This window comes from Anser cygnoides, chromosome 3 (genome assembly GCF_040182565.1).
Source record: "Anser cygnoides isolate HZ-2024a breed goose chromosome 3, Taihu_goose_T2T_genome, whole genome shotgun sequence".
Classification (NCBI taxonomy): domain Eukaryota; kingdom Metazoa; phylum Chordata; class Aves; order Anseriformes; family Anatidae; genus Anser; species Anser cygnoides.
In genome coordinates, this window is record NC_089875.1 from 16,569,561 (window position 1) to 16,587,970 (window position 18,410).

Genomic DNA, 18,410 nt, shown 5'->3' on the forward strand with positions numbered 1-18,410 from the left:
AATCAAATTCCTTAATTCTCCTTTAATTTAGTCAGGTTTTTAAACAAGAATTATAATATGCAGTTACTTAAAATACAGTGTTTGTGCTATTAAATTAATACAGTTGTATAAGAAAAAGTCAATTTGTTCTCTTTCAAAGAGTGATTTCAGCCAGACAATTTCTTATGCTTAAGAGCTGTTGAAAACATAGGATGCCGCTTTGCTATCACATGCTGAATGCTTTCCAAATCTTGACTGGACAACTTGAAAGGCATAATGAGACAGAAAACTACTATTTCTTTTCATTTAATACATACGCTTCAAAATATCTTGTTTAATGAATAGAAAATTTGTAGAAGTATAAAATTCTGTATGTCCTTACTGAGCCAATCTCAGTGCCATCTAATTGTCAAATTAAAAATACAGGTATTCTTTGGCTTTTTACAATTATTTTTACATATTTGGTTGAAAGTTAAACTTATATTTTCCCCAGATTTTCATTTAAAGTAGTCTCTATACACTTAAAACATTCAGCAAATATCAAATGGAAGTTAAAAATATTTCTCCTAAGTCAGTTATATGAATACCTTAGTATTCTAGAATGCTCAAAGGGGCATTCATTGCAAAGGTCATAATTGTTTTTTCAGGTACTTGATGCTCTAGTTATTTCTCAAGAATGCTTATGTTGATATCAACTCAGATAACTATTAATTATAACCATGATAGCTTGTACATGTTTATTATTTTTATCATTTATTATTATTATTTTACTTAAGTGGAAAGCTCAGGTATCTAGTGTTGGAAAAAAAAAAGAAAATTAAACAGGGTAACTTACTTTGGTAAAAGCTTATGTATTTTGGGCCATCTGTGTACATGCAAGCAAAATGATTGAGAGAGCTTACACCATAAAAAGTTGTAGAAATACTTCTGTTTTATCTGCTGTTTGGGGGTCCCATTTTTATCAGTTTCAAGATGTGAAAACCTGATGTGCTGAAATAGGTAAGAAAACTTCTGATCAGTTTTATTAAATATATATATATATTATTTCTTATTACAATCTATTTTTTTATATCTAAATAAAAATAAGAAAAATTAGTAGGAACACATTTCTTTTTTTCCCTGAGAAACAAAATAAACAAACCCATCAGATTTAATATTTCTATGATGTTTTGTAAATTGGTCCTGGTTTGGTGATAGCAACCTATGATTATAATCCACAATGCCAGCTGATAAACTCAATAAAAGTAAGTGTTTTGCAATCCCTTATTCAGGGGTGAAAAAAATAGCAAACTTAAGCTAAGTAAATGTTAAGAACAGATATTCCATGGCTAAATAAGTCATGTTAATCAGTTTGCCACGTTCTCTTTTCTTATAAGCTTAGAGGGAGCTGTTAAGAAGCATAAAAGTTGTCAAGTTCATCATTCCCATGAGACAGATTTAGAAATAGCTTGACTTACAGAAAAAAAATCATGCAATAAAAAGAGTGTATCTGTTGAGTCAATGACTATTAATATCAGGGCTGGCTAAGGATTTTAGTTTCCAAGCTTGTCTTTTGAAAGCATTTTGCAGTAGTCAGCTAGGGGACCGTGCTGAGAGCTCAGAGATGGAGGAATGTCAAAAATATCCTTCAACATGTAACTGGTTGTTTCTTTCACTTTTTCTAAGGTCAGCCATGTTCTTTGTATCAAAACAGTCTTCGTAAAGTAAAGAAAGCATTTTCAAATTTTCAAAGTAGAACAATCATTGTCTTGAGTTGTAGTAATCTGTTTTGAAATATCCTTGCACTGTGTTTGAGGGAGAATTTTCTTTTAATCCAAACTGAAACAATTCATTTTAAGGAAAGGGAATAGCTTTTATTACAGTTTTTTAATAGTTAAATTTGAAAACATGGACCAAAAAAAAAAAGGGGGGGGGGGGAAGCATTGTGTTGTGTGCATATTTTCATTCAAGGTTTTATTTTATAAATCTGACTGGATCTTAGTTAAAGGGCCATATTTTTGAAAGAATACTTGAAGGTTGGGTCAAAGTCTTGTCCAGGTGTTTGTACATACATGTTATGCCTGGAACATTATCACTGTTTTTTGCATGAGGACTAAATCTGTCACTTGTATGTGCAGGTAAAAGCCTTGTAAGCTTCTGAAAAACAAAGTGGCGCAGAAAAAGGAGTGCATGTTCTGAAAATTCTCCTTTTGCTTTTAAGGTGAAGCTCCCAGGAAATGTCAGGGGTGTTTGTTCATACTTCTAAACAGCCCTTTCCCCTATTTATCTGTAGTGGATGGGCACCTGACAACACAGACAGAACCCTTTATGCAAAAGAACTGAATATAAACAGGTTTATATAGTTCAGGTTTTACAGGAGCTAATTATTAATATAAGAGTTTCCAAAAGCAGTGTTAGCCTCTTGGTAACTTTCATCTTCATGAACTACCTGTTAGAAAACCAAAGCAGTTCCAGACAAAAGACTGGATTATGCCTTGGGTTCAAACATACAGGTTGTGCGCTTACTTTTTCTGGCAAGATCACATGGTGAATATGGTAAGATTTAGATGCCTGGTTAGTGTTTATTGGTATATGTTAAGGCTAATACCTTACACAGATGATTTTCCACAGTTTTAAAACTGTCTGCTCACTGCATGTTTTCTCCAAATTTGCTTTTTAGTCTATGCTAAAATATGTTTTTGAGACTATTCTCAATTCATTTTAAAGTTTTTATTAGTCATGATTAACAGCTTGATACTTAATTCTGAAACAGACCTGATATGTCAAGCTTTTTGATCAGTCTTTAACCAGTAAGTAGTGGCTTCAGTGGAACTGAGACCCCACTATGGATAGCACAATCTTGAACATAATCTTGGTAGACTTTTCCAAAGAAAGTGCATAGTGCAACTCTTTGACTAGCCTTGTATTAAATTTTTTGAATGCAGTTGTAATGAGATGAACACAAACAATAGTTAATAGTATAGATTTGGCTGTCAAAAATCTTTCTTTATGCTTCATGTATATTCTTTTATGCTTAATTCAATGCATATCCTGCATTGTAGGCCAAATATAATATTTTAGAGAAAATAGTGAGAAAATTATCTTTTTTTCCTGAGGAAAAGATGAATTTTCCTCCCACTCTTCTGATGTGATCTTTCAAAATGAGCTTGATATAAATGGCAGCTTCAAGTTGAATAGTTTATTTGAGATGGGGAAAAAAAGGATTTAAAGGTGAAAATAAACATCAGATCATTGGTAAAACATTCAATTTGTGTATGCAATGACATGTGGAAGTGAGAAGTGTTTAATTGCACTGTCTACCCTTTACTAAGAATTAATGATCTTTATAAGTATTGTACAAATAATGCTGTGAGGTGTGTTTGTTGTGACAGACACACTTCTGTAAGCAAAAATATTTTAGGAAGCCTATAATATTTTCAGAACAGTATACTGGTAAAAGTTTGCATATATATTAGATATCAATAATCACTCATACCTTTTTTGAAGGTACTTGTTGGTAGTTAATTTTATTTGGCAAGCTGCTCTTGTTGAATGTTTTTACACAAAGTTTCATGTAGTATTATATGTTTTTACTGATTATCTGTCAAAAGAATTGATTTTGCTTGAGGATGAGGACTCAGCACAGATCCAAATGGGAATTTTATTATCTGACATTTCTTTAGCGTTAAGCTGACACCAAAGCCTCGGGCTTGGAGTCTATCTGTCAGAATCACCATACTTAAGTATGCATTCTCAGGTTCATTCTCACTACAGTGGTATACCAAATCTTGAAAAGCAAGTATGTATATTCCTGTTCCTTACTATAATAATGATGATGGGATTGGTTCAGTAAGCTTATTTGTGTAGAATCATATAATCATAGAATGGTTTGATTTGGAAGGGACCTTAAAGATCATCTAGTTCCAACCCCCCTGCCATGGGCAGGGACACCTTCCACCAGACCAGGTTGCTCAATCCCATCCAACCTGGCCTTGAACACATCCAGGGATAGGGCATCCACAGCTTCCCTGGGCAACCTGTTCCAATGCCTCACCACCCTTGTAGCAAAGAATTTCTTCTTTATATCTAACCTAAATCTAACCTCATTCAGTTTAAAGCCATTACTCTTTGTCCTATAACTACATTCCCTGATAGAGTCTCCCTCCAGGGGGAGAGATAGGACTGCTTTAACCTCAGTAAAATTAATATAAAATGTCCCACAGGTAAGTGATAACTTAAAGGTGCCTTAAAGATAGAAGAGATGCCTTAGAAATATCACATGAATCAAATTGCTTTTAGTCATACACACAGATCAGTATATGAGGTGGAAGAGTCCCAGTTTTCGTCCTACTTCTCTGCTGAACTACTACACAAAATTTAGCTTCTAATTTTTTAGAATTTGAGAAGGCAGCATGCTTGGAAATGCCAATGTGAAGAGTTTTACAGAAACTATAGTATTGAAAAGAGTAAAATAAAGATAAAATTATAAGGATTCGTTAGAACAGGCAGTTGAAAGTAGGGAGCAGTTTTCCTGGTAATATTCCAGGAATGTGGACATGAAAAGAAGACTTAAGTTATTGGTATGGCTGGGAAATTTATTTTAAGACTTTATAGCTGTCATGGCAGGGCAGATTTTAGCCAACAACTGTATAAACTGTTTATGTATCAGCATCACAAGCAGAAATCAGAGAGTTGCTTACCTAGCTAGGTACTGTGCTAGCTACCAGAATGAGACAAGGAAAGTTTCTACAGCTGGTCAACCAGTAGCCAACTTTACTGAATAGACAGCCAGCTAACAAAGCAGAAAAGGAAGGACACTATCTACATGGAGGCTAGCTGTGAGTTCATACAATAGTCAAGGCAATTCAGTGTAGGATTAGAGCGCTATTTGCTCAGCAGTGGAACAGAAGGTTCTTTCAAACAAGGAGTCAGGAAACGGAGCAGATAAGTCCAAAACAGAAAGCAGCCAGAAAAAGACACAGCCAAGAGCTAGCTATTCAGCTAGATGCAAGAGTAAACATGCAAGTGAGAGAGAAGGGGAAGAAAAAGACAGTCAGTAATTTATTATTACGGAGAAGTAATAAATTTAAGGGACATCAGTTGGCAGCTATTAATGTACTGATGGGAGAGGCTGAAGGAAGGAAAGTTAGGGAGAAATGGAGCAAAACCCCCTTAATTTCACCAAAGGATATGCAGAATTGATGTTATGCATTTAATTGCAGACCATAGTTGCTTGTATGTATGTTGTAAAATGTTTAATATGAAAAAAAAATGTTTAGATACTTGAAGACATGTAGGTTACATGTATTGGTTATTGATTTTTTTCTCAGCATGTTTTTGTCTCTGTATATCTTAAGATCACTGACCTCCCAAATTTAGATTCTGTGTAGGGTCTGTTTTGGCTTTTATCTTCAATTTGAAGCTCATTCTTTGGTTCTTTTTTTGGAAAAAAAAAAAAAAAAAAAGGAAAAAAAAAATCAATTTTTGTTTTCCTCGTGGAGTCCTACCTTAATTAAAGGTAGTTCTATTTTTCAATAGCTCTGCCACATTGCTTTCAGATGCACTCGAGTCAAGATGTTAGCGTGAATATTTTAGGTTTACATTCTTGTTGCCTTTTCCCATAGTTTGTTTCTTTTATTTATGACTTTGAATTTAAAACTTTAGGTGGTAAACATTGGAAAACTCTAGTATTTAAAGAATATTAAGCTAAAGAAGCAAGACTTGAACCCTATGATGGCAATCGCTATGTTTTGCTTTACAGTACCTCTTTCTTGCAGTCCCTTGAGAGTTCTCGAGTTTGATCTTGAATAGGAATAATTAATGGGATGTATTGGGCTTATGTGGGAAGCTTTTGTGTGTTGTTTTTTTTGTTTTGTTTTGTTTTGTTTTGTTTTGTTTTTTGGGGGGAGAGGGGGTGGGGCAAGAGACGGACAGGCTGCAAGGGTGGCCTCTGTGAGGAGTCCAGAAGCTGACCCATGTCAGCTAAGAGCTAATTCCAGCCAGCTACAAAAGGGACCGACTGCTGTCTGAAGCTGAGACAATGTGCCTCTGTTATGCCAGTTATGCCTCTGTGAAAGCTTGTTTAAGGAAAGGAAAAACTGCTGCGCAACACCAGCTGGGAGAGAGGAGTGAGAAACTGTGAGAGAAACAACCCTACAACCACCTAGATCAGTGCACAAGGAGGGCAGGAGGTGCTCCAGGCACGCAGCACAAGTTCCCCTGCAGCCTGTGGGGAGGCCCCTGGTGGAGCAGGCTGTCCCCCTGCAGCCCATGGGTCCCACACGGAGCAGATCTCCACGCTGCAGCCCGTGGAGGAGCCCCCGGTGGAGCAGGTGGATGTGGCCTGGGGGAGGCTGCGGCCCATGGAGAGCCCCCGCAGGAGCAGGCCCCGGGCTGGAGCTGCATCCCGTGGAGAGGAGCCCATGCAGGAGCAAAGGGTCCATGCACGAGCTGCTGCCCGTGTGGGACCTGTGCTGGAGCAGTTTGCTCCTGACGGATGGACCCCGTGGTATGGAGCCATGTGGGAGCAGTTCTTGAAGAGCTGCTGCCTGTGGGAAGCCCACACAGGATCAGTTCGGGAAGGACGGCAGGACAGAAGGACCCCATGTGGAGCAGGGGCAGAGAGCAAAGAAGCAGCAGCAGCAGAGACAAAGTGTTATGGACTGACCATAACATCCATTCTCTGTCCCCTTGTGCTGTTTGGGAGGACTCTCATGAAAGTGTTGGTTTTCCTGAGCAACTGTTATGCATAGTGAGGCCCTGCTTTCTGAGAAGTGGCTGAGCAGTTCTTGCTGATGGGAAGTAGAGATAATTGTTTTCTCCTTTAGCTTCTGCAGTTTTTTTTTTTTTTAATTCTCCTTTAATTAAACTGCTCCCAACCCATGAGCCATTTTTCATCATGTTTTCTTCCCCTCCTCTTTTGAGAAAGATGAGTGAGAGGGCAGCATGGTGGAGCTTAGCTGTGTATCAGGGTGAAACCACCACATGGGGAAAGATAAAAAAATATAATGTTTTTGTCTTATATAAAATTAGTCTTTGGTAATTCCAGATGCAATGTGAAGGAAAGGGGAGGAAAAAACAGAAAGCCAGCACAACTGAGTGTCCTGTAGTGCTTCCATTTCCCAAACAGTCACTGGAAGTAGTATATCATTTGTTTTCTTCCTTTCACTTTATGTAATGTTTTAATGTGAAGCTGCTTTCGCATCAAATAATATATTTTTTTTTCTTTTGGTGATTTTTGTTTCTGTTAGTTTTAGTTTGACTTATTTCTTGGTAAAAGCTCTATTCCAGCTTGTGAGCTGATAGAACTTCTGTGGAACCAACTTTTTCCTAAATTCTGCAATTTAGATGTTGCCAAGAAATTTCTATGAGTCTTTGCCATGGGCAATTAAAATAAAAGAGGAGGGTGGGAGGAGCGGACAGAAAACTTGAACCCGGTTCATAAAAACAGAAAACACAGCAACCACAGCCAGAAATATTTAGCAGTCTGGCAGCTGACAGCAGGACTTAAAGAGAATAACAAAATAGTTTATTGAAGAGGGAAAAAAAGATCTTCAAATGTCTTGTGTCCACAGCAGGGTGGAAAACATAACAACAATCCCATTATTAAGGTTGTTGATTTTCAAATTTCTGCTAATATAAGATGTTAAACAATATGCCAATAACCTCTCTCTCCATGAAAGCACCATATAAAGCTTTCTCTGGCATGCTTTTCAGATGTCTCTATTCAGGCAGTCAAAGCAGGAAAGAAAAGCAAGCAGTTCTGATGTCAGTATTTGAAACTCCAGCAGAAGAGCCCAGTAGAGCTGCAAAGTCAGCTCTTACCATTGTATTAATTATGCAAACAAGTGACCGATGCATGAAACAGAGGTGGTTTTCCCAGTGCCACACAGTGAATTTAAAGCAAAGCAAATAAAAAGTTTCTCAAAACAGTGCCCTGTAAAACTCATTACGCCTTACTACTTTTACTCCATTTCCATTAATACAGGATTACTTTTTAAAAGTGTATCTACCCATTACCACTGTTTTATAGTCCTATAATAATTAAGATATCTTCCCTGTACCAAATTTTGAGCTATTTGTTGTTTGATTCCTTACGTTCTTCTAACATCGTTTGGTAGGACAGTGACGCTTTACAGTAGTCCTATTCATTTCATAGCAGAATTCTGTATAATTATGCTGGTTTATATCCATTCTTTTTTTGGTACCCAATTGCCTGCCTAGAATTTGCAAGGATATGGTAATAAGCAATTCAAATAGAACATTTATTTGTTGTGTGCATTAAGTATATCTGTTTTGTGTGAACAGAAGTTTTAAAAGTGTCTGTTCTGCAATATATCCTGTAATATTAAGGAAGATGAGTGCAGAAGATGTTCATGTTGCTTAGTTACAGAAACAATAAACATCACAAAATTATTATCTCTAGTTAGCCATTCAAAGTGTTATTAAAGCACTAGCTGAGTGTATTATCATGGTATAGCATAATACACTCTTAAGTTTACCTTGAGACATGTATTGTTCAAGTTGAATCTCGAATCTACTTTTTCTGACAAGACAGTTTATTTTCCTTTTTGAATTGTTAATGTGTTCTGTAGTCTGTAGTTGCGTGCTAGAAAGTCAGAATATCATACTCTTTTGTCATAGTGGTACCCATCTTCCTTAAACAGAAAATGAGGAGGATATTTGTTATCAGAAATGTATGTGTAGATAGATATGACTGACTTCAGATGAGGTTCCACTGAAGCCAATGCCGATGATGCAAACTTCAAGCAAGTTTCTAGTTTCTAGCCTGTGAGGAAATGATGTATCCATTGTACAGGGAACCAAAGAGAAGTTCTCTGTGAAGCATTCATATCCAGGTTAAACCCAAATCCCTGGCATCCAATAGCAAGCATTATTGATATCTTTATCAATGACATAGACAGTGGGATAGACTGCACGCTCAGCAAGATTGCAGATGACACTAGGCTGAGTGGAGCAGTTGATACAAGGAAAGGGAAGGGATGCCATCCAAAGGGACCTGGACAACCTCGAGAATTGGGCCCATGTGAACCTAATGAGGTTGAGCAAGTCCAAGCGCAAGGTGCTGCACCTGGGTCAGGGCAATCCCAGACAGGAGTACAGACTGGGAGAAAAACTCACTGAGAGCAGCCTATCCCCTTCCCTTCCCTTCCCTTCCCTTCCCTTCCCTTCCCTTCCCTTCCCTTCCCTTCCCTTCCCTTCCCTTCCCTTCCCTTCCCTTCCCTTCCCTTCCCTTCCCTTCCCTTCCCTTCCCTTCCCTTCCCTTCCCTTCCCTTCCCTTCCCTTCCCTTCCCTTCCCTTCCCTTCCCTTCCCTTCCCTTCCCTTCCCTTCCCTTCCCTTCCCTTCCCTTCCCTTCCCTTCCCTTCCCTTCCCTTCCCTTCCCTTCCCTTCCCTTCCCTTCCCTTCCCTTCCCTTCCCTTCCCTTCCCTTCCCTTCCCTTCCCTTCCCTTCCCTTCCCTTCCCTTCCCTTCCCTTCCCTTCCCTTCCCTTCCCTTCCCTTCCCTTCCCTTCCCTTCCCTTCCCTTCCCTTCCCTTCCCTTCCCTTCCCTTCCCATTAAATCAATACTTTGAGCTGAAACTTGCAGAGCAGCTTCCCAGACCATACTAGTTAACTAAAATAACATAGCAAAATGCACATGCTATCTTTTCCTCCAAGTATTTCTAGACTGTGTAATCCTATCCTGTTGTCCTGAGACTTACCTTCCATTTAACTAGGACTCCATAGACACTTCTTTTTGTTTAGGTGATCTGAGTGAACCCCTTTCTAAATGCCCCACCCCTACCACCACCATCATACATACGTATCCACCTCAGAAAAAGAAAAAACATTTCATCTGAGGATAAATGAATTATTTCCTCGTAGCTTTCATTCTATCTGCTAATCTTTTTTCTATTTCAGAAAACAAAGCCTGTTTATAAAGTTGCTTAAACCTATAGGTTGAATAGCTGATTTCATTCATATTATGTTCAGAAATGCAACCCATTGCAAAACTTTGAACTGGGGCTCCTTTTTTTCCATAAATAATCTGTAGTTTATTGTATTGCTTAACATAATTATTTTGGAGCTTGGAAGTTATTTCAGGCATATTAACAAAATGGCAAGTCTCCTCTGAGACTTGATATTCATGGATTAGTTCAAAACCATTTATTGAATTCCAGAAAAATACATGACAACTCTCAACAGTCAGTTTTGCATTTGGAATTCTGAAGAATATAACACTGTATGCACAAGGTAGCTCTCAATGAGTATTGAGATTCTAGTGACTGCTAAAACAAGCTAATAAAATTGCCTCAGGCTTCACTTACTGTAATCCCATTGCTACAGTTTCTGACATCAGTAAGTTATCTCCTACTGACTACAGTGTGCAGCATAAAATTGTAGGTTAGCAGCACCTACCTGAGCCATTTTGGATTGTACAGATCTCCATTTTAGAGAATTAATTTCCATTGTTAGCACTGAAGTTGCAGTAATGAACCCAGTGATACAGGTTTCATGAAAATATGAAAGTATTGCTTTATGGTAACATAAATACATCTATATTGCATTTTATTTTTTCTTTTAAACAGAGCCTGGATTCATTCAAATCGCATTTAGAAAATTATTTTTCCTCACCTCCCACTTAGGTAAATAGGCTCTTCAGAGCAAGATCCAAATGTAGGTGCTCTGAACTCCTGTTTTATCTTTGATTCTAGAGGAAAGCTAGTTGCTACATGTTAGACAATGTGATTAGCTCCTTAGGGATACTGTTTTGTTGTCATAATAAAGTAATTTGGGGGGAAAAAAAAAGTGTTTCATTGTAATTTAAAGGCATTTAATCACAGTGATTGGAAGCTTGTTGCTAACACAGTGGTCAGTCTTCTGAAATATTTATTTTACAGATAGTATTTATTTCTTCACTGATAATATTTGAAGTATGGAATACAAAAGAAATCTTTCATGTGGAAAGGGCTGGACATTGAATTGAAAATGGTGTTGAATGCTTTTGTATTTTTTTCCTGGTTTTAAACTTCATGCAATATGGTTAGGAAAGTAGAAAGAACCGTTAAGGTTTTGTTCATACTAGTGTTTTTATTATATGAGCTGTTTTAATCTGATAGTCGACCTGTTGTGTGTTTAGTATACATCTCTAATACCAAAAGTACATTCCTTGTTTTCTCCTTCACCTTTTCTCAAAGTCCTTCATACATTTATAGGTTACCAACTTATCAATATATTATTATTGGCGCTATACTAGATTTTTGTTGTTATTGAAGGCACCATGACCACTGGCAAGATATGTAGTGAGTTCTTTTTTTTCTGTAGAGTCCATTGCCTATGAGGGTCCTGGCTCTCAATAAATTATTTACATGATATACCTTTGGGAAACATAAATTAGTTCTGCTTGTGTGCCAAGATGACAAAAAGCCACGTTAAGGAGAATGCTGAACTTAAGTTACTATTTGCTGTCTCTTAGCTGGATTTATTTGTTCAAACTCAGCACTATCATATGGCCACCACCTGGCAGGTGGTTGGCCTAGATGGTAGCAAATAGGCCTATATAGGCATACCTATATATAGCATATCTTGATGTAAATTGCTATATATAGGTATGCCTTTTCTCTCCTGGAAAAGAATTTTATCCCTTACTTTGGATTTTTATGTTGCAAGTAACAAGGGGAATCACTAACTGCTTTTTTTATCTTGGGAGTTTAGGTGACCTTTTGCAGTTTCCAGGAATTAGGTTATTATATATTTTAAAGACTGGTGTCTTCACTCTTACTTAATATTTAGAGGAATGAATACAGTGAATGAAAGGCAAATTTGAGGTGCTCTTAATAGCACAATACAATTCCCTCAGGGCCTGCAGTTTCATGCACAGGAAAATTATATTGGTTTTGCTTGGGAATGAGAGAGAGCATGAGAGCAAGCAAGCTATTTACTAGGGCCAGCCCTGTAGATGCTAGTAAAGCTCATAGAGACTGCAAAGATACTGAGTGGTAGGTTGTGCAGGAGTGAAGGTGAATGTGACTCAAAGATATTTCTCCTTTCTATCCAAGTGAATTACCTTCACTTGATTAATTGTGGATCCTTATATCTATTTGAGGGAGAATATACTGAGTTAAAATTAAAAAATGTGAAGGTTATCTTGTGTGGAGTTAGCAATGGATAATATCAGAAACATGTTTATCCTTATGTACCCTGAAGGAAAACAAATAAATAAATCCCTTGAAAATAAGAAATGAGGAGTGATAAAATAAGAATTTACAAATTGAATTTACTTGTACCCTAGAGGCTATCAGTCCTGAAGCATATACCTGCATGAGTTATAAAGCAGATACTAGCCTCATAATTATTCTTTACTGTTCTTTTCTCCACATTTAATGACTACTCCTTTTTGTGAACATACTGCTTTTTCTTTCTTTTTTTTTTTTTTTTCTTTTTTTTTTTTTCCTTTTTGCCGTGCTTCACTGAAGAGTGAGTACATCCTGCATGGACAGGAAGGTGGGGAGAGGAGTAAACCAGGAATCAGGTTTCCAAATGCCAGCTGCATTCAGTCAACAGTTCAGTTCTTTTCAGTTATAGTTTTCAGTTATGGTTCATATTTCTGTTTTAATACTGCTTATCTATGAGAATTCAGTTTCAAATTGTCTATTTGTGAGACAAAAATAACATAAACATCCTAAGACCTAAAAAGAAAATAAACATACTAAAATATAGATTTAGACTTTATTCTGTTTGCACACAAGGAATGTAATAAGATGTAATCATACACATTTCAGCAGCTACAAAAATTTTAATTGAGATAAATTTCAGTTCTTGCATATTGGAAGAGACATATATGGAAGGAAGCAATTGTATGATACAATATTTTGGGATGCCAAGAATGTTTTACTGTTGGTAGTATAAAACTCCCAATATTGGCCTCTTACTGAAGTGCTCTAGCAATTTTTCCTCCGTAAGATGTGTATTAAAATACCTATAGATCTGGTGACCTGTTCTTGAAAAAAAATATTTCCGGTATTCCTGTCTGCACTTAATTCATCAGATCCTTAAACTATGTTCAAAATTATTGTTTCTGAGTTGGCAAGTGATTTCAAAGCCTATAGAGCTATTTTAGACATAAAGTAAAGCTTAGTTCTCTCTTCAGCTCAGCTTTTCTGACACAGATATTAACTACTAGTTTTATTATGCAGTCAAACAGCTTTCAGTAATATCAAACAATTTGAATTTATGTCCATAAACAAGCAATTCTCTTTTTATGTTTATTTGTATTATCTTGGTACCTACCTTTGTTTGGTTGTCAATTAGAGAACATTTTCTCCTTGTGTTCTTAATTGCCTTAATTACTTTCAATGTGAACACAATGATTTAGTTCTAATAAAAGCCCATTTATTCCTTCTTTTTACTATATCCTTCAGCCTCATTTTAATGTTTTTCAGTCTATTCTAGGTTGCCCCTTGCAACTCATTTGGAAGAAGTGGAAGCTATGCAAAATCCCACCACTTTCTTGCCATAGAAAGTGGTCAAATGTGTTTTAGGACACATTTCTAATTCTGCATTGGTTTACGTAGAAATTTGCTGGGTTGACATTTGAAAAAAATCAATTCTTAAAGTAAAAAAAATTAATGATGATCAATCTCATTTTTAGTACTATATTATCTTCAAAGAGAATTTTTCAGTAACAACTGTTCCTTGTGGGGTATGCCACCTTAGGTCGTTTCTAACATTAGCACAGTTCTGCCATGCATCCCCTGTCTCTTGTCCTTACTATATGACTTCTGCTTCATTTGCTCTGTGGGTTTCATCTGTGTTCAGACTAGGTTTCAGAGGAAATGAATCCAAACATTCTATCCTAAGTATTCATCAAACACTCTCTAATAGGGACATAAGGTCTAAGCCAATGACCTTCAGTCAGCATCAGACTACATTGTATAGTTGAAACACTGGATGAGAGGTCAGATGTGATCCAGTCTTGACTGGTATATGGTCTGTAGATGAAGAATTCTCAGCACAGACTGCTCTGATCTGCTGAGCTGTTGCTCTTGCTCCAAACTGCATGCTAATTAAGGCATAACAGAAAACAGAAACATGGAAGAAATTTTCAGCTTATGTATGTTAGTGTCATATTCATCCCTTGAATGGTATTTTAGCATAAATCATTTATTGAACAAATAAAAATAATGACAAAATACTTTTGCACACTTTTGCTATTGAAGACCTTCATTTAAGGAGTCCTTTTATCCTTGACAACACAGAAATAGTGGCGATTTCAAAATACACTAATAAAGACTAGAACCCCGGGAAACAATTATATCATGTCAGCTTTCTCTGGACAGAGTAAATATGTGATTTGAATCAAGAGCATTTGTTGTGGAGATCAATTGCATTTAAAACTAATATTGTCTTTCATTTTTATCATAAAACTCTTCAGTCAGGAAAAGTATGTAAGTGGTTTTATCTTTTGTCCAATTGAACTGGCACAAAGATTGTTCTGGTTTTTGTCTGTTTTGATCTGTATGATACTATTGTCTCTGTTTTATGGCTTCATGAATAACATGGATACTACTATTCCTCAGCCCCAAGGACAAACTGAAAAGATGTTAAATTATAAAGTATCTGACCTTGGTGCATTTTCTGTACATGAACAGAAGAGTTGAGACAGTGACAAAGGGTTAGACGAACAAGAAATCTAATCCTTCTCTAATGTAGTAGGATGACTGTGCAAAGAAAGCTTTTAAGCAATGAAGGCCACACAAGCTAATTTGCAATTGATAGTAGGAATTATGTACCGATTCTTTCAGACTGTTTGAATTAACTCTAAGGATATTTTTAGAACAACTTTGTTCAGTTTAATGAAAACTATTATTAAATCATTAGTCAATAAATTATAGTTATTATTTTTTGTATGTGTAAATTATAATATTCATATGCCATTATTCTTCTTCTTTAAATAATCTGCTCTTTTTGGATTATATTTGTTTCGTAAAAGAATTCAAGTCCCCTTAGTAACGTTTCTACTTTGCTTGCAGGTTGTATATAAAAATAATGATGTCAGGTTGGAATTATCTCGACTTGCCAAGCAAGGAGATCCTAAAATGAAGATTCATGGGGTTGTAGCCTTTAAATGTGAGAATGTTGCAACCTTAGATCCAATCACATTTGAAACGCCAGAGTCTTTCATCTCTTTGCCAAAGTGGAATGCCAAGAAAACAGGCTCAATATCATTTGACTTCCGTACAACTGAGCCAAATGGTTTGATTCTTTTCAGTCATGGAAAACCAAGGCACCAAAAAGATGCCAAACACCCACAGATGGTGAAGGTTGACTTTTTTGCCATTGAGATGCTTGATGGTCACCTCTACCTGCTGTTAGACATGGGCTCAGGTACTATAAAAATAAAAGCCTTGCAGAAGAAGGTGAATGATGGTGAATGGTACCATGTGGACTTTCAAAGGGATGGACGGTCAGGTAAGTTTTCTGTTTTAATATTAACTATGTTTTTTCATGTTGTATCTGACAGAATATTGGGTATATATGATATTAACACCATTAGTTGCACATCATCTGAAAAATAGTCATTACTGTCAGATACCAGAATACAACGACTTTCAGAGTAAAATATCTTATGTTAACATTTATTGGGTAATCAGGTACTCAATCTTGCAAGTAAGTATGTTGTGTACTTCAAAAACAAACAGTAATCTCCCTCTGTGCTTACTTACATCAAATAGCTGAAGTGGCAAATTTCAAGAACAAAAATAAAGGAAAAGAAAAATAACTGTAAGTAATCTCCAGCACTGGGAGTAGTCTGTCCACAGAAACAACACAGACCTTGCAATCATGTCAGCAGACCTCAGCATAATTAAATGATATGCTAATGCGTGGCTAACAACACGTCAGCAGAAATGGAAATTGTGTCAATATGATTCGTATTTTACAGCAGTTGATGAACGATCTCTCTGAAAATGGTATAAATAAAATAAATTTCTAACCTGTTCCTGATGCTACTAAAATCTGTCATAGCATGTAATGCATTTAACTAGTAAAACTGTTCTTGTGTTGCAGCTGCATCTGATCTTGAGTATATATAAGTTGACTTCATCAATATCTATTAATCGGAGGACAGACCAATTCTGTGGTATCTTTCCTGTAGTTCATGCCAGAATTTAGCAGGGTGCTGGAGGGAATGATGTACAGAGCCTGTCATTTAGTTTGTCAAAGAATTTTCTAATTAATATCCAATCTGAAGTTTATATACATTCTGAAATTGCATGTTGAGAAAGCAAACTTTTCCCCCTTCTTCTGGCTTTCATGTTTTTCCCCCACTTCCTTCCTTCTGCTGACTCCTTTTCCGTGACTTGTATTTATACTGTTTTCTGAAACTTTTCACCCCGTCATTGTTTTATGACTTAGTTTCTAAATATACACAAATCAGATTTCAGATTGAGCAAATGTAAGTGCAGGTCTAAACTGAAGATTTCAGTCAAATCCATGGTGAAAGTCAGATCAAATTCAATTGATTCATCTGCCCTAAGATTGTGAAAAATAATGATTTGATTCCTGAGTTTTGCAGCTTAGAATTCAAACAGTATGTTTGATTACAATATCAATAGGTCAGTTAAGTATTTGCTTTTCTTCAGTTAAAAAAAAAAAAGTCTCAAAAACCTCAATTGTGATTGAACTTCCAGTGGTGATATTATTTACACTACAATCTTCATTTCAGAAGTCCTTCTTAAATGCTGTTTCAGTGATTCATGAGGCATAAATCCTGTAATAATCTGCCAATTGGATTCTACTGAAAGCAAAGTTTATTCTTACACTCAAAGTGAACACAACTATGAAGAAAATAAATAAATGCTTAACAATTGTTTACATTTGAAGATATGTCCTGCACTTTTGCTTCACAAAAAAACTGCAGCTCATGACTGCCATTAAGAGAGTTTATGTTGTATTTTATTTAAACCTTTAGAACTGTTGTTGGACTTCAGCAAGAATGTGTACTAATTTTAGGTAGTAATGTTCACCTAAAGATAAGGATTGCATATTATTTCTAAGTAGAATTATAAATAGTCAAATATCTTCATAAAAGAACAAATAATTCTATTAACAGCTGAACTTTATATACTGTGTTACTCTTGCAGAGCACCATATCACCTGTTTGCACTGACACATTAAACTATTACCAGAAATAGCAAATAGATATGTGGGCATATGAATTGGTGTTCTGAATTTTTATCTGAAATCTGAACCAGACGTCAAAAAAATTTGTGTGATTTTAATACATACAGTAATAGTTTACAGTGTGACAACTACTCATAACAGTGGCAATGTTGTTTTTCTTGATGAAAATACTGACTGAGTAGTATCTTAAACCATCAGATTTAACCAAATAAAATGAATGCCTAATGATTAAAATATAAAATGAAGTATATGTTGCAATTTTTTTCAAATTGAAACAGGAAATACTGATGTTATGTTTAAATTATTTCTTCATGACTTATGCATGTTGGTCTGATACGTTTTCTTCCATTAATAATAAAACCCATCTTACTATTCCAGGAAGCTTTTTCATTTCTTTTCTTTAGCCCAAACCAAATATATGGGAAATCATAGGAATTCGATCACTTTTCAGTTGCTCATCATCTGAATTTTTGTATAAATAAATGAATATACCTTGTATAAAAAAAACTTGGCTTTTCCTAAGCTTTCTTGTTGCTACTGATAAAATACTTCCAACCTTTCAAATATAAATGAAGAGATTCTCCTGTTGATGAATAAATAGCTCAAATAATCTCCCTCTCCTTTCCTTCCCCCCTCCCCCCCCATATGTTTTGCAGCCTTTTATTCCTACCCTTCAATCCAATGCAGAGTGGCTCCCTCAGATAATCGAAAGCTGTGACATTTCTCAAGGAGCTTTGCTGATTTCCTTGACTTTAGCATTAGCTGGATCAGCAAGTACTCAATTTATTTTTCATTCTTTGCTCTCTTCTGGACTCTTAGTCGCAGGGAGTATCTACTCTAAAGTACAGACTTTGTCCTGGCCTTGTTGGGGGCTGGGGCAGAGGGAATGTAAGGAATGAAATTTATTTAGACCACATTTTTTATTTGTACTCATCCAGGCACTATTCAGTAGTAATTCTGCTGATGCCCTGAGATTTTGGGAGATACAAGGAAGAGGAAGGGGTGGTGCCTTTCAATTTCATTTGCTGTTGGAGATCTTAACCTCCTATCTTCTACAAGTTTATCACCCTAAAATCCCACCATGCTGCCTGTAACACTTTCTCTGAGTGCTTCCTTACATGACAAGCTGATTTTCAGTGAGCAGCAGCTCCTGAGCCCCTACTTCCCAGTATTAAGCAAGTCCATCTGTTTTGCTAGGTATGCAAGAGAGGACAGGGAACACACCTTGTCCAGCACCATGTCCTTTTGGCTAAGTATACATCACAGGAC

The 18,410-nt window shown here is 36.4% G+C and overlaps 1 protein-coding gene across 28 annotated transcripts in view; it reads left to right on the forward strand.

The window, feature by feature from the left end:
• Window positions 1-18,410, forward strand: part of NRXN1 (neurexin 1) — a 736,316-nt gene that overhangs the window by 292,320 nt on the left and 425,586 nt on the right. For all 28 annotated transcript variants that reach the window (XM_066993543.1, XM_048078446.2, XM_048078445.2 and 25 more), the window contains one exon: window positions 14,990-15,428. In XM_066993543.1, coding sequence (XP_066849644.1) covers window positions 14,990-15,428 — 439 coding nt within the window. The remainder of the gene's footprint in view (window positions 1-14,989; window positions 15,429-18,410) is intronic.